This window comes from Oratosquilla oratoria, chromosome 12 (assembly GCF_046742065.1).
Source record: "Oratosquilla oratoria isolate Oo_2021 chromosome 12, ASM4674206v1, whole genome shotgun sequence".
NCBI lineage: Eukaryota > Metazoa > Arthropoda > Malacostraca > Stomatopoda > Squillidae > Oratosquilla > Oratosquilla oratoria.
Window position 1 is genome coordinate 42,072,941 of NC_134788.1, and position 24,003 is coordinate 42,096,943.

General features: G+C 49.0%; 1 protein-coding gene across 12 annotated transcripts in view; it reads left to right on the plus strand.

Annotated features, from left to right (window-relative positions):
- The window catches only part of didum (dilute class unconventional myosin), a 203,544-nt gene that overhangs the window by 170,404 nt on the left and 9,137 nt on the right, over positions 1-24,003 (plus strand). For 10 of the 12 annotated variants that reach the window (XR_012967009.1, XM_076195521.1, XM_076195520.1 and 7 more), the window contains 7 exons: positions 6,836-6,874; positions 12,693-12,845; positions 14,336-14,436; positions 16,369-16,617; positions 20,107-20,215; positions 21,311-21,459; positions 23,237-23,494. Coding sequence is in view for 11 of the 12 variants with exons in the window: in XM_076195521.1 (XP_076051636.1) it covers positions 6,836-6,874; positions 12,693-12,845; positions 14,336-14,436; positions 16,369-16,617; positions 20,107-20,215; positions 21,311-21,459; positions 23,237-23,494 (1,058 nt within the window). In the remaining variant the exon portion in view is untranslated. The remainder of the gene's footprint in view (positions 1-6,835; positions 6,875-12,692; positions 12,846-14,335; positions 14,437-16,368; positions 16,618-20,106; positions 20,216-21,310; positions 21,460-23,236; positions 23,495-24,003) is intronic. The other 2 variants (XM_076195523.1, XM_076195529.1) reach the window with 1 other exon arrangement.

Genomic DNA, 24,003 nt, shown 5'->3' on the forward strand with positions numbered 1-24,003 from the left:
TCCGCGGCCCTCGCTTGGCGCCAGAGACTACGACGACCAGTGGCAGTTACTCGCGGGCTTTGACGGTGAACGCACAGACGAAGTAGAAGACGAAGTAGAAGTAGCGGTGGTGGTCGTTACAGCGGTGTGTGTGGGGGGGAGGAGAGAGATAAGGGGGGAAAGGGGGAGAGTTGGTGGCGTCACTCCCTCGAGGAGGAGGAGGAGGAGGTGGTTGAAGAACGTGGAGGAGAAGGTGAAGGGAGAGTCAGGAGGAGGAGGAGGAGTGAAGGAAGAGCAGCAATGAGTGAGGAACCTCCTGGAGGAGAAGGAGGAGGAGGAAGGAAAAGGAGGATCTTCCTGGGGGAGAAGGAAGAGGAACCGCCTAGAGAAGGAAGAGGAAGAAGAATAAGAGGAGGAGGAGGAGGAGGAAGAGGAAAAGAGGAGTAGGAAGAAGAGGAGGATCCTCCTGGAGGAGGAGGCGGAGGAAGAGGAGGATCCTCCCGGAGGAGGAGGAGGCGGAGGAGGAGGAGCCGACTGTAGGAGGTGTTGACGTTGCGTGTGTTTGATGTGACAGCGGACAAAAGAAGCTCCGACCTGGGGGGGCTGGCGTTCGATCCGGGGGGAGGAGGAAGAGGAAGAGCCGCCTGGGGGAGGAGGAGGAGGAAGATGAGCTGCCTGGAAGACGAAGAGGAGGAGGAGGAGGAAGAGAGTCGCCTGGAGGAGTGTGGAAGAAGAGGAGGAAGAGGAGCCGCCTGGAAGAGGAAGAGGAGGAGGAGGAGGAGGAGCCTGGAAGAGGAGCCGCCTGGAAGAGGAAGAGGAGGAGGAGGAGGAGGAGCCTGGAAGAGGAAGAGGAGGAAGAGGAGACTTTGAAGACGTTCTTCTGGCGAAGAGATTGCGGAAAAAGAAAATCGAAAAGAAAAAGAAAGAAAAAATAGTATTGATAATAATAATGATAGATAATTATGATAATAATAATAGATAATAATAATAATAACAGATAATGATAATAATTAAAAGTTTTCATAAGAAGTTGATAGTTTTTTGTTTTCTGAAGACATGGACACGAAAAATATTCATCAAGAAAACATAGAATAAATAAATAAATAAACAAAATGACGTGGCGAGATATTTCTGTGATTTTTTTTATCGTCGAGTGTCGCACTCGAACCCCGCGGCCCCACGGCGGCCGGCAACGATCCCCCCACCTCTCCTTCCCCTCCGGGAGGGAGCGTTCGAGTGTTATCCGTGTTGTGTGAGTGTGGGTCAGTTTCTTGGGGGGGGGAAATGGAGTCGTTGATGGCCCGGGGATCGAATACCAGCCTCCCGGGGCCGCACCTGAGAGTTGTTCGGCGAGTTTTACGGGATATGAATTTAAGGGGAGACGTATGATTTTTTTTTTTTTTTTTTTTTTTTCCTCCAAAAACCTCGAATTTTGTGTTTTGGCGCAAAAAAAAAACCCTCGAATTCGGTTTTATTTTGGCACCAACCACCTCGAATTTTTTTTCTCGCCAAAAACCTCGAATTTGTGGTTTTGGAAAAAAAAAATCGAATTCGGGGTTTTTGGCACCAGCTACCAAACCGACCGATTCCTTGCTGTTGTTGTTGTAATTAGACGTGTCTATCTTCAAAGAGAATGTAGGTAATGTGGAGGGAGGGAGGGGAGCGTGCCTCCAAGTGGAGGGAGGTGATTAGAGGAGGTGGAGGTGGACGAGGAAGTGGAGGTGGAGGAGAAAGTGGAATTTATGTCGGAAGAGGGAGAGGTGGAGGGGTGTGGATGTGGACGAGGAAGTGGAGGAGAAAGTGGAATTTATGTCGGAAGAAGGAGAGGTGGAGGAGGAGGTGGACCAGTGAGAGGTGGAAGAGGGAAAGGAGGTAGAGGTCCTGCAGTGGACCACCAAGACGGGCCTTCCTTCCTTCCCTCCTTCCCTAAGGAAAATTAAAACACCAGTCGCTGCCAGAGGAAGGGGGGCATATGGGGGAAGGAGGAGGGGGGCATATGATGTGGGGGGAATGGGGAGGGGGCATATGATGTGGGGGGAATGGGGAGGGGGCATGTGGGGGGAAGGGAAAAGAAAGGGGTGGGCTTGTGACCATATGTCCTTGATAGTGGATTGAAGGTCCCCCTGGGGGGGGAGGGAGAGGGGGGAAAGGATTTACTCCCCTTGTACTTCTACCTCTCTCTTCCCCCAATCTCGCACTTACCCCCCTCTCCCTCCCTCCCCTCTCCCTCACTCCCCTCTTCTTCCCTCCCTCCCTCCCCCTCTTCTTCCCTCCCTCCCTCCCTCCCCATCTTCTTCCCTCCCTCCCTCCCCATCTTCTTCCCTCCCTCCCTCCCCCATCTTCTTCCCTCCCTCCCCTCTCTCCCCTCTCCTCCCGTCACCCCTCCCTTCCTCCTCCCCTCTCCCTCCCCCCCCTCCCTTCCCTCTCCCTCGTTCCCTGTCTCATCCCCTCACTCCCTCCTTCCCTCCAACTTTTTCCTCCCCTTCTTTCCCCCCCTCCCTTCCCTCTCCTTCGTTCCTTCTGTCTTCATCCCTCACTCCCTCCTTCCCTCCAACTTTTTTTCACATCCTCGTCCTCCTCCTCCCCCTCCCCTTCTCCTCCCCTTCTCCTCCCCTTCCTCCTCCCCCCCTTCTCCTCCCCCTCCTCCTCCTCCCCCTCCCCTTCTCCTCCCCTTCCTCCTCCTCCCCCTCCCCTTCTCCTCCCCTTCCTCCTCCTCCCCCTCCCCTTCCCCCTCCTCCCCTTCCCCACCCTCCCCCTTCTCCTTCCTCCTCCTCCCCCTCCCCTTCCTCCGCCTCCTCTTCCCCTTATCCTCCCCTTCCTCCTCCGCCCCCTCCCCTCCCTCCTCCCCCTCCCCTTCTCCTCCCCTCCTCCCCTTCTCCTCCTCCCCTTCCTCCTCCTCCCCCTCCCCTTCCTCCTCCTTCTCCTCCCCTTCCTCTTCCTCCCCCTCCTCTTCCTCCTCCTCCCCCTCCCCTTCTCCTCCCCTTCCCCTTCTCCTCCCCTTCCTCCCCTTCCCCTTCTCCTCCTCCTCCTCCTCCCCACCTCCCCTCTCTCATCCCCTCCTTCTCCTCCCCTTTCTTCCTCCTCCCCTTCCTTCTCCTCCCCTTCCTCCTCCTCCCCTTCCTCCTCCTCCCCTTCCTCCTCCTCCCCTTCCTCCTCCTCCCCTTCCTCCTCCTCCCCTTCCTCCTCCTCCTCTCCTTCCTCCTCCCCTTCCTCCTCCTCCCCTTCCTCCTCCTCCTCCCCTTCCTCCTCCTCCTCCCCTTCTTCCTCATCCTCCCTTTCCTCCTCCTCCTCCCCTTCCTTCTTCCTCATCCTTCCCTTCCTCCTCCTCCTCCCCTTCCTCCTCCTCCTCCCCTTCTTCCTCATCCTTCCCTTCTTCCTCATCCTTCCCTTCCTCCTCCTCCCCTTCCTCCCTCCCTTCCTCCTCCCCTTCCTCCCTCCCTTCCTCCTCCCCTTCCTCCCTCCCTGCCTTCCTCCTCTCCTCCTCCCCTTCCTCCTCCTCCCCTTCCTCCTCCTCCCCCTCCCCTTCCTCCTCCTCCTCCCCCTCCCCTTCCTCCTCCTCCCCTTCCTCCTCCTCCTTTCTTTTCTCCCCCTCTTCCTCTCCTCCCTCCTCTTCCTCCTCTTCCTCTTTGCCTTCCTTCCTCTCCTCCCTCCTCTTCCTCTCCTCCCTCCTCTTCCTCTTTGCCCTCCCTCCTCTTCTTCCTCTTCTTCTCTTCTCCCTCTTCTTCTCTTCTCCCTCTTCTTCCTCTTCTTCTCTTCTCCCTCCTCTTCCTCCTCTTCCACTTCTCCCTCCTCTTCCTCTTCTCCCTCCTCTTCCTCTTCTCCCTCCTCTTCCTCTTCTCCCTCCTCTTCCTCTTCTCCCTCCTCTTCCTCTTCTCCCTCCTCTTCCTCTTCTCCCTCCTCTTCCTCTTCTCCCTCCTCTTCCTCTTCTTCCTCCTCGTCCCCTTCCTTCCGTGGGATGGAAACTGCCCCGCACTCACACAACCCGGACACCTATCGCTAGGGTCTTGGGGATCGTTGCCGCCCGTCGTGGGGCCCCGGGACCAGAGAACCCTTTAGGGCCGGATTGAACGCGGAGGAAGAGAAGTTCGAGTCTTGAAAACGATCTGCGTCTTTGCGTTTCAGGATTGGAGAGTATACAGGAGACTTGACTAATCATTTTGTTGATTCTTCGTGATTGGGTGATCGGAGAATATTCGTGAATGGGTGATTGGGGAATCTTCGTGATTGGGTGATTAAAGACGTCACAGTCACCAGAACGTCCTCCTCGACGCCCCCCTTGCCGCCCCAGGATGCATGGCACCCCAAGGGGACAGTACCTGCCTGCTGGGGGCGTCATCGAGGAGGAGGACGAAAGGACGAGGAGCGGCGGGTCGTCCTCGTCCTCGACCTCGTCCTCGACCACATCGTCCTCGGGGGCCCTTCTGAAGGGGGCTCCTGAGGGCAAGAGGAACGTCGCAGAACAAAATAATCACAATAATAACAGAAAGGATCGTTTTAATAACAATAACGATAACATTGTCGAGGATGACCGATGGGCAGTGACCTCGAACTTCGTAGAGGAGGTCGCCGAAGTGGTCAGGAACCTTCCGTCGTTGTCCCTCAGCCTTGCCGAGGGCCGCCGCCGCCTCCGCCTCGAGGACCTGACTTCGCCCTTGACCTCGACCTCACTCTTGTCCCCGCAGTCGTCCTTGACTTCGGCCTTGGAGATGATCAGCCCGAGGCGAGGTGACGTCACGTCGCCCGGAGGAGGCAACGGGACCTCGGTCTTCGACAGAGGCCGCCGGGGACGCCATGACGTCACGTCGCCCGGGAGTGACGTCATCGGGAGGTCTCGAGCGCGTGACGTCAGTTCGGAGGGCGTCAGGGTCCGCGTGGGTGACGTCACTCCTGACGGAGAGAACCTCAAATCGCGGCTGCTGGTGGGGGGGCACGCGGCCTTCTGCAGGAGCCACAGCCCCGCCGCCTACAGGAGCCTGAGCCCCGGGCGCCGTTCCCGCAAGATGGGAGTCGCGCCTCCGAGGACTCCCGACGAGGCACACCGAGGTGACTCCCTCGGATTTCACAGTCCTTGGGGTTGGGTGGGAAGCGTACCAATACGTTTTAACCATCCGTCAGGGGTACCAACAGCGCGGGTCATCGGGATTGGTAACCCTGTCTGCGGCTTCGCGGTGGTCGTCGTTGTCGTCAGAAGGGAGAGGCATGTGTATGTATGTATGTATGTATGTATATGTGTGTATGTACATGTATGTATGTATGTACATGTATGTATGCATTAATCTTTTTCAACTTTAATTCCATGCCATGGTCGAGACTGACGAGGAGCCCGATGGAAGCATATATACGGAAACTGATACTTAGTGTCCAGCTAAGGACTCGAACCCAGCTCAGATGTAACAAGAGAACAGTGACTTAGACCAGTGGTTCTTAACCTGTTGGGAATTGCCCACTGGTGGGGAATGGCGGAGTTGCCAAGTGGGGAATGACAGGTCGGACAGAAGAACTACTGTTTTTTTTTTTTTTTTTTTTTTTTTTTTTTTATCGATGTGGTTTTGTTTCTTTTTGTTTATTTCTGGTGTCTTGTGGTCAAATTAAGGGCCGTAAAATGACACAAAAAAAGCCAAGCGTATATTTACATACTAAACACTGCATGGGTTAAAATCGAATTGGTCAAAGACCGATGCTGTGGTGGAAAATGGAGAGTTGGCTCACTAAAAAGTGGGGAATTGGAGAAAAAAGGTTAAGAACCCCTGACTTAGACCATAGCTTGACTGCGTATCAATTTCCGTATATATGCTTCCATCGTGCTCCTCGTCAGTCTCAACCACCACGGCATGGAATTAAAGTGAAAATTAACGTGGTTGAAAAGATGAAAATATATGTACTTGGGACCATTCAGTGTGTGTAAAAAAGTGTGTATATATGTGTGCGCGTGTGTATAAAAGTGTATATATCTGTGTGTGTGCGCGCGTGTGTATGTATGTATATGTGTGTGTGTGTTTGTATGTGTGTATATACGGTATATGTGTGTGTGTTTTCGTGTTTGTGTGAACGTATAATATATCTCTCTCAAGGACACGACAGCAACAACAAGGGGGACCTCTGCCTTGGAACGGGAAGGTCCTCCTCAAGTTCTTGACGGAGGGGCTTCGTCCTTCAACCCGTTCGAGTGTGTCTTACGAGTTGTAACCTTTTAGACGCCAGACGATTTTATCCAGCGGGGGGGGAGGGGGCCTCCACTCCTTCGAGAGTTTCCCCCCATCTCCCAAGGAGGACTATTCCCCCCCCCGGTTTAATAAAATCGCCTGGCGGCACCAAGGATGAACAATTGAAGTTGCAAAATACAGTCGAAGAGTTTAAGGTCTAGGTCTTTTAGACCTCGCTGAGGAGTTTCAATGCATTTAGCCACTATGACTTCGAGGACGACCTATGACCTCGAGGATGAACTGTAACCTCGAGGATGATCTATGACCTCAAAGATTATTCTAGACGTCGAGGACGACTTATGACCCCGAGGATGACCTATGACCCCGAGGACGACCTATAACCTCTGACCTCGAGGATGACCCATGGCCTCGAGGACGACCCACAGATTTCGAGGTTGACGGAAAAGCTCCTCAAGGCTGTCATGTTCTCGATATTGAGAGGTCAATCTCGAAGCGTCTCCGGTAGTCTTGGCCCGTTCTTCTCAACGACAAACCGCCTGAGGAGGACGCTCACCCTCGAGAAGATCCCGAGGGTGAAGGTCCTCCTCGATAATTTTTTTTTTTTTTTTTTTTTTTTTTTTTTTTTTTTTTTTTTTTCCCGCCCTTGATGCCATAGGTCCCCCTCGAAAGTTCTCAAACAGTCTTCGTTTCAGGTGGGCGTCGAGGCACGACCCAGGCAGGCAGCCCCTTCGGTAAGGTCGCCCCGCCTTCATGGCCTCCGTCAGAAGGGTCTTGCCCTTCTTCGCATGTCGTAGCCCGTAGCTCGATTCCCTTTCGCTGCCCTGGGGAAGGCTTGGGGGGGGGAGAGAGAGAGATGGGGGGAGGAGGAGTTCCCCCCCATACTCTCCTCCTCCATCTCCTCCTCCAGCTCCTCCTCCAGATGAATTGATTCGTTTGGCGTCAACGGCGAAAGGGATTGATGTGCTTTTGTTCCCAGTGGCTTCCTTCGAGGTGGGGGGGAGGAGGAGGGAGAGGGCGCCCCCTCACCCCCCCCCCCGGGCGAGACCCCGTTCAGGGTGGGGACCACGGGTGTCTTCCTCCTCCTCCGTCACCCTCGCGATTGGACAAAATCGCGTAGGGGTCGATGCCGATTAAGTTGGCATCGGCGAGAATCGGTACTTTTTTAGGTGAATCGGCGAGATTTTTTTTTTTTTTTTTTTTTTTTTTCTACCTGCAGCGTCATCGGCAAATACGATGCCGATTAAAAAAAGAAGAAAAAAAAAAAAAGATTCTCGCCGATGCCGATGCTCACCAAAAAAGTGCCGATGAATGGGCATCGGCATTTTTTAAAGAGAGAGAACATGCGTTATCGGCAAAATATTACCGATGACAATTCTCAAAAAGAAAATAAATAAATAAATAATAACAATGCCGATTCTCGCCGATGCCGATTCTTGGCTCCGAGTTGGAGGAAGTCTGTGTACAGTTGAGGACGAGCGTCCTGCTCGGGTTCTGGTCGGAGGTTGCAGTTGGCAGCCCTGCCACAGAGTTTCCCCAGTCAGTTAGCAACCCTGAATGGTTCTCTGAGGCAGTTGGCAGCCCTGCAGGGTTCTCTGAGGCAGTTGGCAGCCCTGCAGGGTTCTCTGAGGCAGTTGGCAGCCCTGCAGGGTTCTCTGAGGCAGTTGGGAGCCCTGCAGGGTTCTCTAAGGCAGTTGGCAGCCCTGCAGGGTTCTCCCAGGCAGTTGGGAGCCCTGCAGGGTTCTCTAAGGCAGTTGGCAACCCTGATTGGTTCTCCCAGGCCGTTGGCAGCCCTGCAGAGTTCTGTGAGGCAGTTGGCAGCCCTGCAGAGCTCTCTAAGGCAATTGGCAGCCCTGCAGGGGTTCTCTAAGGCAGTTGGCAACCCTGATTGGTTCTCCCAGGCAGTTGGCAACCCTCAAAGGTTCTCCCAGGCAGTTGGCAACCCTCAAAGGTTCTCCCAGGCAGTTGGCAGCCCTGCAGAGTTCTCTGAGACAGCTGGCAGCCCTGATTCCTTTGAGGCATTTGTCAGCCCTGCAGAGTTCTCGGGCGCAGTTGGCAGCCCTGGGCCTTTTGATGCAGTTGGCAGCCCTGCAGAGTTCTCGGGCGCAGTTGGCAGCCCTGGGCCTTTTTATGCAGTTGGCAGCCCTGGGCCCTTTGATGCAGTTGGCAGCCCTGCAGGGTTCTGCTGACGTCTTGTCTCCGACTGTACCACTCGAGGAGGTGGTCAACCCTCGGACCCAAGATGACGTCATTGGCGCCAGTGACGTCACGGATTGTATAGGGGAGGAGAGAAGCCCGTTCAGCTGACGTCACGCCGCGCTTTCGTGTATATGTTGCATGTGTGACGTCATTGATGCATGAATGACGTCACAGTTGTTGCATGACAAGTGTGGCCGCCCCAGGTGATCCGTGACGTCACCTGGGCGCCGCGTAGTTTCGATGTGTGATGACGTCATTTTCTGCGTGACGTCACTTGTATGTGGTAGAAGTGGGACTTGGAATTATGATTTATTATTATTTTTTTTTTTTTTTTTTTTTTTTTTTTTTTTTCCCTAAGCGGTGGCTTGTCATAGCTCAAGACAAGCTAGTTGGTCTAGTATACCAGAAAGGCTAGTTGAACTAGTGGGGAAGCTAGTTATGCAACGGGATGTCAAAAACAAACTCCGGGGGTGACTAGTTGGTCTCTATGGGGGGCTAGTTGATCTTAATGGGAGACTAGTTGTCCTCTGTGGGGTGGGGGCTAGTTGATCTTCGTGGGGGGCTAGTTGGTCTTCAAGGGAGGCTACTTGGCATTTATGGGGGCTAGTTGATCTCCATGGGGAGCTAGCTCATCTCCACGGGAGACTAGTCCTCTGTGGGGGCTAGTTGGTCTCCATAGGGGGGTTATTTGATCCTCATGGGGGGCTAATTGATCTCTATGGGATGCTAGTTCATCTCCATGGGGGGCTAGTTGATATCTATGTGGGGGGCTAGTTGATCTTTATGGGAAGCTAGTTTGAACTCCATGTGGGGCTAGTTGATCTCCATGGGGAGCTAGTTGATTTCCATAGGGGGGCTAGTTTGGTCTCCATGGGGGGCTAGTTGGTCTCCATGGGGGGCTAGTTGGTCTCCATGGGGGGCTAGTTGGTCTCCATGGGGGGCTAGTTGGTCTCCATGGGGGGCTAGTTGGTCTCCATGGGGGGCTAGTTGATATCTAAGGGGGACTAGTTGATCTTAGGGGGAGCTAGTTGATTTCCATGGAGGGGGCTAGTTGGTATCCATGGGGGGCTATTTGATCTCCATGGGGAGCTAGTTGGTATCCATGGGGGGCTATTTGATCTCCATGGGGAGCTAGTTGGTCTTAATGGGGGGACTAGTTGATCTTAGGGGGGCTAGTTGAAAGAAAGGGAAGGATTGTTGAACGATAGTCGTAGGCTGAAGGCGGGGATAGTGCACATGCACATACATACACGTACACACACGTATGCATACACATGTACACCTACACCTACATATACGTACACATATAAACGTACATACATGTACACACACGTATGTATACACATGTACACCTACACACACCTACACATATACACGTACACACACGTACACGTACATATACATAAACGTACATACACGTATGCATACACGTGTACACATACACCTGTACACCTACACCTACACACACGTACACATACATAAACGTACATACACATACATAAACGTACACATACCTACACGTACACATACACACACATGCACATGCACAATTCTCACGGATCCTGTGAAAACTGTGCATTGAGACACGTCCAATTACGTCAACGCTGCCCCTTAGCAACGGTCCCATAGCAACGCGTCCCTAGCAACGCGTGCCTTTTCGGCGTCCCTAGCAACGGGCCGAGGTCAAGCCAGGTTACCAGGTCAAGCATCAGGAAGTCCGAGCGAAAGAATTGGGGGGGAAGGGAGGGGGGTTAGGGGTGAGAGGGGGGGCGTTGACCCTGTGACGTCAGAGTTTGTGTCCCATAGATGAAAGGTGATGACGTTTAACAGGGGGTCCGCTATGGACCTCCCCGTTTGTCTAATCTCCCCTCCCTCCACCCTCAGGGGGGGAGGGGGGCTTCGTTGCTATTTGGGGGGAGAAGGGATCGTAGCTGCATGTCCTCTTTATCATCAAATGGTCGTCCCCTCGAGTCACATGACGTCATAAATGACGTGACATCTTGTGACGTCATGAGTTTACATTCGTGACGTCATGGTTTTACGTTCGTGACGTCATGGGTTTACGTTCGTGACGTCATGGGTTTACGTTCGCGATGTCATGTTTATACTCGTAACGTCATAATTTTACATTCGTGACGTCATATTTTTTATTCGTGACGTCATTATTTTCTGTTCGTGACGTCGAGTTTGTTTATCTATTTACCTGTTTGTTTATTATTTAACTATACCTATGCATTTATTTATGTATTTTATTTGTTATTTACATTATTATAGTTTTTATTTATCATTTTATTATTAATATGATTTTTTTTTCGCATCCGACCTAGATATGGATCAAAAGGTCTCCTGTCGGCATGCTCCGCCTTTGTAATCCTTTGTAATTATTTTTACATTCGTGACGTCATGAGTTTTCATTCGTGACGTCATGAGTTCTCATTCGTGACGTCATGAGTTCTCATTCGTGACGTCATGAGTTTACATTCGTGACGTCATGAGTTCCAACTCGTGACGTCACGAGGCCATGTTTGTACAGTTCATTGTCTTCGGCCGTGTGTACATTGAGCTTTAGCTTTGATAAACACACACACGTACACACACACACACACACACACACACGTACACACACACACGTACACACACACACACACACACACACACACACACACACACGTACACACACGCTCAGCTCCATTATGTATGTATAGACATGTCCGTGTATGTGTATATATAGTTGCCTGAAGCTTATGAAACTGATGCATGCGTTTGCATACAATGAGTTGTATTACGTTGTATAACATGTACGTTGTATAACAAGGGAGTTGTGTAACATGTATATAAGTTGTGCTTATATATATATATATATATATATATATATATATATATATATATATATATATATATATATATATATATATCATATATATATATATATATATATATAATATATATATATATATAAATGTAGATTAAATCCAAAGTATCTTTACACATATGCCCCGCCCACTTGGTCCTGCCCCCCCGTGACGTGGACAAGCAGCAGGGAAGTGAGAGCACGTGATTGGCTGACGGAGGGCGAGTAGAGTCTCCCTCGACCAATCACGAGCCAGCATTTTCCTTGTCGACCAATGGGCGTCCAGGAGTGACGGAAAGGTGGGCGGGGCCATCGCGGAGGAAAAGAGTATTTCCTATTGTAAATATCAAGATTTTATTTTGTTTTGTTGTATTTAAGTTTATTATTATTGTTATTAATTTTATTATTATTGTTTGGCTTGGTGCCCTTTAAAGCTTTTATTCTGGTCAGCTCCAGCCGATTTGGATAAGATCAAAGAGCGAACTCTGGGGACCAAATGGCGCTCTCTCTCTCTCTCTCTCTCTCTCTCTCTCTCTCTCTCTCTCTCTCTCTCTCTCCATGCCTCCCTGTCCTGTTTCTCCTCATCTTCCTGTATTATTCTCTCCTCTCTCTCTCTCTCTCTCTCTCTCTTCCCTCCCCATACCTCCATTCCTCCTGTCTCCCCACTTCTCTCTCTCCCTCTCTCCCCCCCCTCTCTCTCCCTGGGATGGGAGTGGGGGGGTGCCCCCACTTCAGTGAGGAGATTAAAATCTGCTGTCTCCAGCCAGAATAAAAGCCTTGATGTGCGCCGCCATCAGCCACAGGGGGGGGGGGTAAGGGGCTAAAGACGAGCCAGAATAAAGACTTTCAAGTTGATCCGACTCGAGATGATTTTATTCTGGCGAACGTACACACACACATGTGCACACATACATTTACGCACATACATTTACGCACACACACATATGTACATACATATACAGTGCCTGCGTACAGGTGGGTCTCAGAAGCATTGTCCTGTGTACTAGAAGATAGACAAACGCGCGTGCACACACACATACACACACACGCACATATATATATATATGCTGGTACATTGTGACAAGTTGAAGAAGGTGGAAAAAGAAGTCACGGGTCTAGTTCCGAGTTCCTGAGTTTATTCCTGACCGGTTTCGCTCTATGCTTCTTCAGAGGAAGCATAGAGCGAAACCGGTCAGGAATAAACTCAGGAACTCGGAACTAGACCCGTGACTTCTTTTTCCACCTTCTCATATATATATATATATAATATATATATATATATATATATATATATATATACAGTAAACACACACGCGCACACACATACACACATGCATATATACATATACAAATATACATACACATATTCGCACACACATGTACACACACATACAAACACACAAACACACAAACACACACACAAACACACACACAAACACAAATTTTCTCTTTCCATCACTAACATGTTCCTCTTCCTCCTCCTCCTCCGCCGCCTTCTGCAGGAGGCGACCACCCGCCGGACCTCCTGGAGGGCAACGCGGTCGGCGTGGAGGGCGACACGATGCCCATCATCCGCAAGAAGGACCGCGAGTATATGGGCATGTTCGAGTACGACCGGAAGGACGAGATGCAGCTCATCCGGATCCTCATCTACGGTAAGTGGTCCTCCGACTTCTTGTGGAGCTCTCGCCACGTCTCGTCCAAGGCCCAGGGGCATGCCGAGCCTCGTGCAGAGATGCATGAGGCAGGTGGCAGTGTTGAATGTAGTGCCGAGGGCCATGCTGAGATGCATGAGGGAGCTGGCAGTGTTGAATGTAGCGCCTAGTGCCCATGCTGAGCCTCGTGCAGAGCCTCATGAGGCAGGTGGCAGTGTTGAATGTAGTGCCGAGGGGCATGCTGACCTTGTGTAGAGCTGCATGAGGCAGCTGGCAGTGTTGAATGTAGCGCCTAGTGTCCACGCTGAGCCTCGTGCAGAGATGCATGGGGCAGGTGGCAGTGTTGAATGCAGCGCCGAGGGTCATGCCGAGCCTCGTGCAGAGATGCATGAGGCAGGTGGCAGTGTTGAATGCAGCGCCGAGGGTCATGCCGAGCCTCGTGTAGAGATGCATGGGGCAGGTGGCAGTGTTGAATGCAGCGCCGAGGGTCATGCCGAGCCTCGTGCAGAGATGCATGAGGCAGGTGGCAGTGTTGAATGCAGCGCCGAGGGTCATGCCGAGCATCGTGTAGAGATGCATGGGGCAGGTGGCAGTGTTGAATGCAGCGCCGAGGGCCATGCTAAGATGCATGAGGCAGGTGGCAGTGTTGAATGTAGCGCCGAGGGCCATGCTGAGCCTCGTGCAGAGATGCATGAGGCAGGTGGCAGTGTTGAACGTAGCGCCGAGGGCCATGCTGAGCCTCGTGTAGAGCTTCATGAGGCAGGTGGCAGTGTTGAATGCAGCGCCGAGGGGCATGCTGAGCCTCGTGCAGAGATGCATGAGGCAGGTGACAGTGTTGAATGTAGCGCAGAGTGCCCATACTGTCTATCAGCACTGTCACACTGTCAGTGCTGATAGACAGTCGGCGCTGCATTCAACACTCCCTTCTGCCTCATGCAGAACTGCACGAGGCTTAGTGTGGACCCGGGTAATAGTAAGTGGTGGCGGTGTTGCCACGTCTCGCATATGGTCGATGGCGCTGATGCCACATCCTGCCTACATTAGGAAGGTTGCTCGTTATGCAGTTGCATTTTTTTCCGTTTTTAATTTAAATCCTGACAGTTTAAAGCCATTATTTCTTGTATTTAGCTTCAAAATATCTCGAATGAAGTCCCTAATTTCTTTCTCACACTCTTCTTAATCTATTGTATTTGTCTCTTATTTTCTCTCTGCTGTCTCTTTACTCTCTACTTTTCTCTTTGTCTCTTTACTCTGACTTACGTGTCTCTACTCTTGTTACTCTCTTTTCTCTTCACTTTACTCTCTAAGTTCTCTTTACTTTTTAATTTCCTTCTGACACTCTAATCTCTCAATTGTAGTCTCTTATTTTCTCTCTACCGTCTCTTTACTCTCTACTTTTCTCTATTTACTTTCGTTACTATTTACTCTTTTATCTCTTTAATCTCTCTAATCTCTTTACTTATGTCTCTTATTTTCTCCGCGTCCCCCAGAGCTGAAACCGCGCGTTGCCGTGACCCTCCTGCCGGGTCTGCCGGCCTACATCCTCTTCATGTGCATCCGACACACGGACCACATCAACGACGACGAGAAGGTAAGTGGCGACCTTGCCAGTTCCCACGCGGCGGCGGCGACGTTTTCGTCTTCGTCGTCCTCACCCACAGTGAGACACGTTTATGGATGTGGATATGTGTTGTTCTTCCCCCCCCCCCAATTTCCCTCTCCCCCATTTCCTCTCCCTCACTTCCACTCTCCCCCACCCTAATCCCCCCTCTCCCCCACCCACACCCTAATCCCCCCTCCCCCCACCCACACCTTAATCCCCCCTCTCCCCCACCCACACCCTAATCCCCCCTCTCCCTCACCCACACCCTAATCCCCCCTCTCCCACACCCTAAACGCCCTAATCCCCCTCTCCCCCTACCCACACCCTAACCCCCTCTCCCCACACCCTAATCCCCCCTCTCCCACACCCACACCCTAACCCCCCTCTCCCCCACCCACGCCCTAATCCCCCTCTCCCCCTCCCCACACCCCAACCCCCTCACCCCACACCCTAACCCCCCTCTCCCCCACCCACACCCTAACCCCCTCTCTTCCACCCACACCCTAATCCCCCCTCTCCCCCCACCCACACCCTAACCCCCTCTCCCCCCACCCACACCCTAACCCCCTCTCCCCATCCACACCCTACACCCCCACTCCCCCCACCCACACCCTAACCCCCCTCTCCACCACCCACACCCTAACCCCCCTCTCCCCCCACCCACACCCTAACCCCCCTCTCCCCCCACCCACACCCTAACCCCCCTCTCCCCCCACCCACACCCTAACCCCCTCTCCCCATCCACACCCTAATCCCCCATCTTCCCCAGCCACACCCTAATCCCCCTCTCCCCATCCACACCCTAATCCCCCTCTCCCCCACCCACACCCTAACCCCCCTCTCCTCCACCCACACCCTAACCCCCCTCTCCTCCACCCACACCCTAATCCCCCTCTCCCCCACCCACACCCTAATCCCCCTCTCCCACACCCTAATCCCCCCTCTCCCCCACCCACACCCTAATCCCCCCTCTCCCCCACCCACACCCAAATCCCACTCTCCCCCACCCACACCATAATCCCCCCACTCCCACACCCTAATCCCCCCTCACCCACACCCTAATCCCCCCTCTCCCACACCCTAACACCCCTCTCCCCCACCCACACCCTAATCCCCCATCTCCCCCACCCACACCCTAATCCCCCCTCTCCCCCACCCAGACCCTAATCCCCCCTCTCCCCCACCCATACCCTAATCCCCCCTCTCCCCCACCCATACCCTAATCCCCCCTCTCCCCCACCCATACCCTAATCCCCCCTCTCCCCACCCATACCCTAATCCCCCTCTCCCCCCACCCATACCCTAATCCCCCCTACCCCCCACCCCTCCCCTAATCCCCCCTCTCACCCACCCATACCCTAATCCCCCCTCTCACCCACCCATACCCTAATCCCCCCTCTCACCCATCCACACCCTAATCCCCCTCTCCCCCACCCATACCCTAATCCCCCTCTCCCCCACCCACACCCTAATCCCCCTCTCCCCCACCCACACCCTAATCCCCCCTCTCCCCCATCTACACCCTAATCCCCCTCTCCCCCATCCACACCCTAACCCCCATCTCCCCCATCCATACCCTAATCCCCTTCTCCCCCATCCACACCCTAATCCCCCCTTTCCCTCCACCCACACCCTAATCCCACCTCCCCCACACCCTAACCCCCCCTCTCCCCCATCCATACCCTAATCCCCCTCTCCCCCATCCACACCCTAATCCCCCTCTCCCTCCACCCACACCCTAATCCCACCTCCCCCACACCCTAACCCCCCTCTCCCCCACACCCTAATCCCACCTCTCCCCCCACCCACACCCTAATCCCACCTCTCCCCCCACACCCTAACCTCCCCCGTTCCCCCCATCCACCCCCACTTCCTCAGACCCAAACAAACCCGTGACTCACCCTTCGTCCTGTCCTCCAGGTGCGGTCCTTGTTGAACAACATCGTCAACGCGATCAAGCGGGTCATCAAGAAACGCCACGAGGACCTCGACTCTACGGTGTTGTGGCTCTCCAACACCCTCAGAATCCTCCACAACCTGAAGCAGTACTCTGGGGACAAGGCCTTCCAGGCAGAGAACACCCTCAAGCAGAACGAACAGAGCCTCAAGAACTTCGACCTCTCCGAGTACCGGCAGGTCCTGTCTGACATCGCTGTCTGGATATACAACGTGAGTAGGGATGATTTTTTTTTTTTTTTTTTTTTTAAGTCCAAATTTGTTCAGATATTAAATATCAGGTATATGAAAACAGGTGTAAGTACTTGATTCATCCCTCCACATATGCGTATATCTACCTTATCCAAAGAGACATCAGACACGGTATAAAAATAAACAAGTAATTGTCCTATTTAGTCAGGACTCATGTTGCAACAAGTGTAGATACTGTATATGGGCCAATATGGCTACCTTACAAAATTTACTCTTAGTATAATCTTCAAAGATTAAACACTCTAAATTTCCTTGTCATGAACGGTTAAACATAAACATAAAATAGGCTATACAATAAGGTATGCACAAATTAATCATGGTCTATGGGCCTGGGAAATACATATACCAAGGCTTTTTCCCCCTTACAAGGGAGGTAGCCAAAAAGGGAAAGGCATAAAATCATTTCCACCCATTCCATCCCTTAATACACTCCACACCCCTCCACCCTCCCTCTTATCTGAGCACCTCCTGGAAAATATATATATATATATATAATTTTTTTTTTTTTTTTTTTTTTTTTTTTTTGTGTGTTTGAGATGAAGTGTCTGAGAAGTATGATGGGGGTTACTAGGCTAGATAGAGTGAGAAATGAGGAAGTGAGGAGGAGAACAGGGGTGGAAAGGGAGCTGGGAGATAGGGTGGATGAAAGAGTATTAGGATGGTTTGGACACATGGAAAGAATGAGTGAAGAAAGACTAGTAAAGGAGGTATGGAAGGCAGATGTGGAGGGAGTGAACATGAGGGGACGTCCTAGGATGAGGTGGATGGATGGGGTGAAGGGGGCTTTGGGGAAGAGGGGAATGTCGGTTGAGGAAGGACGGGAGAGGACAGAAGACAGGGGTGAATGGAGAATGGTTGTATATGGAAAATGTTGTGATGCATGAAGTGGATTGGACGGGGGAATGGGGGTGAGGTAGTGTGTGTGAGCAAAAATTTTTGACGCAGCCCAAAGGGATTTCTCCCCGTCCTCTCCTTTATATGGGGGGACGGAGAGGGGTGGGTCGCCGATTTAATGAAGCGGCCTTGCTGTGGATGTGCTGTGTCCTGCGACGCTGCTTCTGACCCAGGGCAGTGGACAGGGTGCAGGGATGACCCGTCATCTAGGAGGTGCTAAGATGGGAGGGAGGGTGGAAGGGTGTGGAGTGTTTTCAGGGATGAAATGGGTGGGAGTGTTTCTGTGCCTTTTCCTTTTTGGCTACCCCCCTGGTAAGGGGGGAAAAAGCCTTGGTATATGTATGTATGTATGTATGTTTTTTATATATATATAAAAAACGCTAGTTTGTCAAGTCTACCCTCATATTGGTTGACTGATTTTGCCGCAATCAACCAATCACCCCTACATAATTGCAGGAGACATTTTGGTCCATAAATAGATTAGATGCAAAAAGAAATGTATGTATATATAATGATAAATAGATCAAAAATATGATATAGATAATAATAAATAAAATAAATAAGAAATATAATATAAATAATATTAGATAAAATAAAAATGGACAGTAAATAGAATAAATAGATAAGTGCATAGGTAATATGTAAACAACTTTAGTTAAGTTGCATTAGTGCATTTTCCAAACTATTCAGTAATATTTCATTATATTCCTGATTAGTTTGGGAAATAGTACCTCTCAAGTTATTCACATATGTATTAAGCATTTGGAAATTTATTGGGATAGAATTCATGTGGCTGTGGGAAAAGTTGGGGATTTCAAAGCAAAAATGTATTTTACTTCTTTCTGGCATGACAGCGGGTACCTCACGCCTCCCTCCCTCCCTCCCTCCCTGTTTGGCAGATATAACTGATGGATCTGGTGAAAAAGACAAGAATGTGATTTGCCCGTTTGAGACTGAATGATGCTTGCTTTTTCTCTCTCCTTTAAAAAATAAAAAAAAAAAGTATATTAAGCCCATATTTCTCGCTTTGGAGAGTGAACAATCGTCCCATCTCTTATGATGGAAGAAAAAGAATATTTATGTATTTTACTTGTTTCTTACATTAAAATATGGTCTTTCTTGAAAAAAGTATATATATTTTGGAGAATGTATGCTCAGCATAACTCTGTGACAAAAAAAAAAAATATATATATATATATATATATAATATATACATACACTTGGTTCTCACATTAAATGACAAATGGCATTCCCTCCTTGAAAGAAAATATATATAATAAGACTATATTTCTCTCTTTGGAAAACGTACACTTATTCCATCTCTATGACGGAAGAATAGATATGTAATTTGCTTGTTTCTCATATGACATAAAATCATCCTCCTTTAAAAAAATAATATATCAAGACTATATATCTCACTTTGGAGAATGTACGCTCATTATGGCTCTAAGACAAAAAATATGTATATATATTTTTTTGTTTTTCACATTAAACAACAAATGGTCTTCCCTCCTTGAAAAAAAAAAGAATATATATCAAGACTATATTTCTCACTTCGGAGAATGTACGCTCATTATGGCTCTGAGACAAAAAATATATATATTTTTCTTATTTCTCACATTAAACGACAAATGGGCTTCCCTCCTTGAAAAAAAAAAGTATGTATTAAGATTATATTTCTTACTTTGGAGAATGTACGCTCATTATGGTTCTATGACAAAAATATATGTATTTTTTTGTTTCTCGCATTAAACAACGACAGGACGGGAGAGGACAGAAGATGGGTGAATGGAGAATGGTTGTATATGGATGATGTCGTGGTGCATGAGGTGGAATGGGCAGGGGGATGGGGGTGAGGTAGTATGTGTGAGCAAAATTTGATGCAGCCCGAAGGGATTTCTACCCGTCTTCTCCTTTTATGTATGGGGGGACAGAGATGGGGGGTCGCCGATTTAATGAAGCGACCTTGCTGTGGATGTGCTGTGTCTTGCGACACTGCTTCTGACCCAGGGCAGTGGACAAGGTGCAGGGATGACCCGTCATCCAGGAGGTGCTAAGATAAGAGGGAGGGTGGAGGGGTGTGGAGTGTATTCAGGGATGGAATGGGTGGGAATGATTTTATGCCTTTTCCTTTTTGGCTACCTCCCTTGTAAGGGGGGAAAAGCCTTGGTATATGTATGTATGTATTTATATAATTATTTATTTATCTTTTGTGTATGTATGTATAATGGCTCTATGACAAAAAATATATATATTTTTCTTATTTATCGCATTAAACGACAAATGGTCGTCCCTCCTTGAAAAAAAAAATTATATTTATCATTTTTGGAGAATGTATGCTCATCCCATCTCTATGACGGAAGAACAAGATTATATATTTTGCTTGTTTCTCGTATTACATGTCGTACGATCCTCCTCCTCAAAAAATATATATAATAAGCCTATATTTCTCACTTTGGAAAACGTACACTTGTTCCATCTCTATGACGGAAGAACAAGAATATGTATTTTGGTTATTTTTCGTATTTCATAATATATGATCTTTTTCCTTGACAGGGTGTCATTAAACTAATGGAGGAGAAGGTGCAGCCCCTGATCGTGCCGTCGGTGTTGGAGCACGAAGCCATTGCGGGACTTTCGGGCAACAAGCCAGGAGGCATGAGAGGTGAGTCGATCCTACGGAGTTTTTTTTACGAAGGATCGCTAAGGTGGAGCATGCCAACAGGAGACCTTTTGGTCCATATCAAGGTCAGATGCAAAAAAAAAGAAATTATTATAATGATTAGATAAATAAATAAATGAATAAATAAAAACTATAATAAAGTAAATAATAAAATAAATACATAGGTATAGTTAAATAATAAACAAACAGGTAAATAGTAAATAATAATAAATTCACATATAACTGATAATGAGATTCAAGCAAATAATAATAAACAGACAAATGATAACAAAACCTGGTTAAAATTGCCTGGAAACAGCCAAAACAACAAAGGTAAAACCACCTCACTATGACTCAAATTCTCGTGCACAGCATTGGCTGCCATATGTACAATGCATCACACTATTTGCAATACAAGATGTAAAGTCACTGCCATATTAGTCATTCTCTTTTACTCTTGAGTAATAATTAACACAGAAAACGTGATCAAAGCGGTTCACAGAATCTGGGGATAACTCGTGTACAACTACAAATAGAATATATAAACAAGACACTGACGTCCTCATGATGCTTATCATCGTACGGAAGTGGTTAAATTGTTCCTCTGCTTCTACGGTTATCCCGTTCTTTGCTTTGATATGTCCAACCCCCTCCCCCCACGGATAGAATCACTGTTTATTGCCAACAAATTCTCCTCGTACACCTCCTCCTCTTCCTCCTTGTCCTCCTCATCCACCTCCTCTTCCACCTCTTCCTCCTCTTCCACCTCTTCCTCCTTTCCTCTTCCTCTTCGTCATTGCCCTCCTCCATCTTCTCTTGCTTGGTCTTTCTCCTCCTCTTCCACCTACTCATCTTCCACCTCCTCTTCCTCTTCGTCATTGCCCTCCTCCTCCTCCATCTTCTCTTGCTTGATCTTTCTCCTCCTCTTCCCTTGGTCCTTCTCCTCTTCCTCTTCGTCGTCATCCTCCACCTCCTCCTCCTCCTCTTCCTCTTCCTCCTCCTCTTCCTCCAGGGATCTAAGTGAGGGGCTGACACCCAGACCTCCACCCGATGATTTTCCGACGTTCTCCAACGCTAACTTCGTTCTCTCCCTTTCAGGTCGCGCTGGGAGCGTAGCGCGCGAGCTCGAGTCTCCAGTGGAGCCACAGAAGGCGTTGGACCTCCTCCTGAAGGAGCTGACTCACTTCTACAGGACGCTTGCCATGTTCGGAACCGATCCCGAGCTCATCACCCAGGTCTTCCGTCAGGTGAGTGAGCGAGGTTGAAGGCTCCAGTCGTATGAATAGAGATTGTCAAAAACTAGAATTACCGATTCTGGAACAAAGAAGAGAAAGAGGTCTTCCGTCAGATGAGCGAGTGAGACCAAAGGCTCCAGTCGTATGAATAGAGATTGTCAAAAATTAGAATTACCGATTCTGGAACAAAGAAAAGAAAGAGGTCTTCCGTCAGGTGAGTGAGCAAGGCAGAAGACTCCAGTCGTACAAATAGAGATTGTCAAAAACTAGAATTATCGACTCTGGAACAAAGGCAAGAAAGAGGTGGCTTGTTGATTGTCTATAGCAGCGTTTCTCAACCTTTTTACCCTTGCGTAACCTTTAAGATAAATTGCACGTGTCAAGGAACCCCTGCGCAAAAAAAAATATATATACCACATCTTTCTCATTTTATTTTCATCATCATAATAGGTTAGATAGGATGATGTCTATATTTCATTATTACAATAACCAAGAATATGTCGTGCGTGTTTCATTATATTACGTATATGAAATTAAATAAAAAATCAAAAGTGCATTAGCTTATCTCACTTGTTCTCGCGGAACCCCTAGAGACCTTTTGCGGAACCTTAGGGTTCCGGGGAACCCTGGTTGAGAAACACTGGTCTATAGAATCACGAGAGGTATGGAACATCCTTGATAGAGAAGACTTACTAAACTGGGATACAAGAAACACAAGGTGACATAATATACGGAAGCTCAAAAAGGAGAGTTATAGAAGAGACCTGAAAAAGAAGAGCTTTCCCCATCAGAGTGGTGGCTGTATGGAACAAACTAGACGTAACATTAGTGTGTGCAAAAACCATACACGAATTTAACCCATTCAACTCCGATGACAAGATGTCTTGTCATTTGGTCAAATAAAACAAAAAATCATAATAAAACAACAAAATGTTTGATGATCAAACAGCACCAGAAAAATATGACGTCGTCAGTCCTCCTCCTCCTCGAGGAGGAGGAGGAGGACTGACGACGTCATATTTTTCTGGTGCTGTTTGATCATCAAACATTTTGTTGTTTTATTATGATTTTTTGTTTTATTTGACCAAATGACAAGACATCTTGTCATCGGAGTTGAATGGGTTGAGAGCAATCTAGACACTGCGAGATACAGAGACGGGACACCATGAGTATAGCCCCCCATCCCGTAAGATACAACCGCATTGTGAACAGCTGCCTAGGATGTAACACTTCACCCCATACCATACAACACATAATGGAAGACTGCATTATACACTATCATGCACGCAAACAACACAACATGCACTCTATAAAGGATTTGTGGGAAAACCCAGTTTCGGCTGTGGCATTCCTTGGGGAGACGGGACTGCTCGGACAGACAGTCTAGGGAACGACAACAACAACAACCAACTAAGTAAATACAGAGTGGTGGACGTATGGAACAAATTAGACGAAACAATAGTGTGTGCATAAACCATACACGAATTTAATTGCAGTTTAGACGCTTGTCTCTGACGACCTGTTTGAGGGATTACAAAAATGGAGCATGCCGACACGAGATCTTTTTGTCCATATCTAGGTCAGATGCGAAAAAAAAATCATAATAATAATGAACAAATATATGATTAGATAAAAACTATAATAATGTAAATAATAAATGAAATACGTAAATGCATAGGTTTAGTTGATAATAAACAAACAGGTAAATAGTAAATAATAGATTCACATATAACTAATAATAAATGAGAATCAAGCAAATAATAATAATAATGCTCCCTTGATCGTACAGATCTTCTACTACATATGCGCGGGTGCGTTGAACAACCTCCTGCTTCGGAAGGATATGTGTCATTGGTCGAAGGGGATGCAGATCCGCTACAACCTGAGCCACTTGGAGCAGTGGACGCGGGACATGAAGCTACACGAGGCGGGCGTCACCGACACGCTGGCACCCATCATCCAGGCGGCTCAGCTTCTACAGGCACGCAAGACGGACGACGACGTCCACTCCATATGCGACATGTGCGACAAGCTCTCCGTCTCTCAAGTAAGTTTTTGTGTTCTTCAGTGAGGTCACAGTTGGTTTTCTTTCTCTGCCCTCCTTCCTATTCTTCATCTTCCTTTTCTTCTTCCTCCTCCTCCCTCCTCGTTTTCTTCTTCCTCTTCATCTTTCTCTTCTTCATCTTCCTTTTCTTCTTCCTCCTCCCTCCTCCTTTTCTTCTTCTCTTCATCTTTCTCTTCTTAATATTCCTTTTCTTCTTCCTCCACCTCTTCTTCTTCCTCCACCCTCTCTTCTTCCTACTCCACCTTCTCATCTTCCTCTTCTTCCTCTTCTTGTTCTTCATCTTTTTCTTTGTCTTCATCTTCTTTTCTTCCTCATCCTCACCTTCCTCCTCTTCTTGTTCCTCTTCTTCCTCCACCTCCTCTTCTTGTTCCTCTTCTTCCTCCTCTTCTTCCTCCTCCACCTCCTCTTTTTGCTCATCTTCTTCCTCCTCCTCCTCCTTTTCTTCCTCTTCCTCTTTTTCCATTTCTTCATCTTCCTCTTCCACTCTTTTA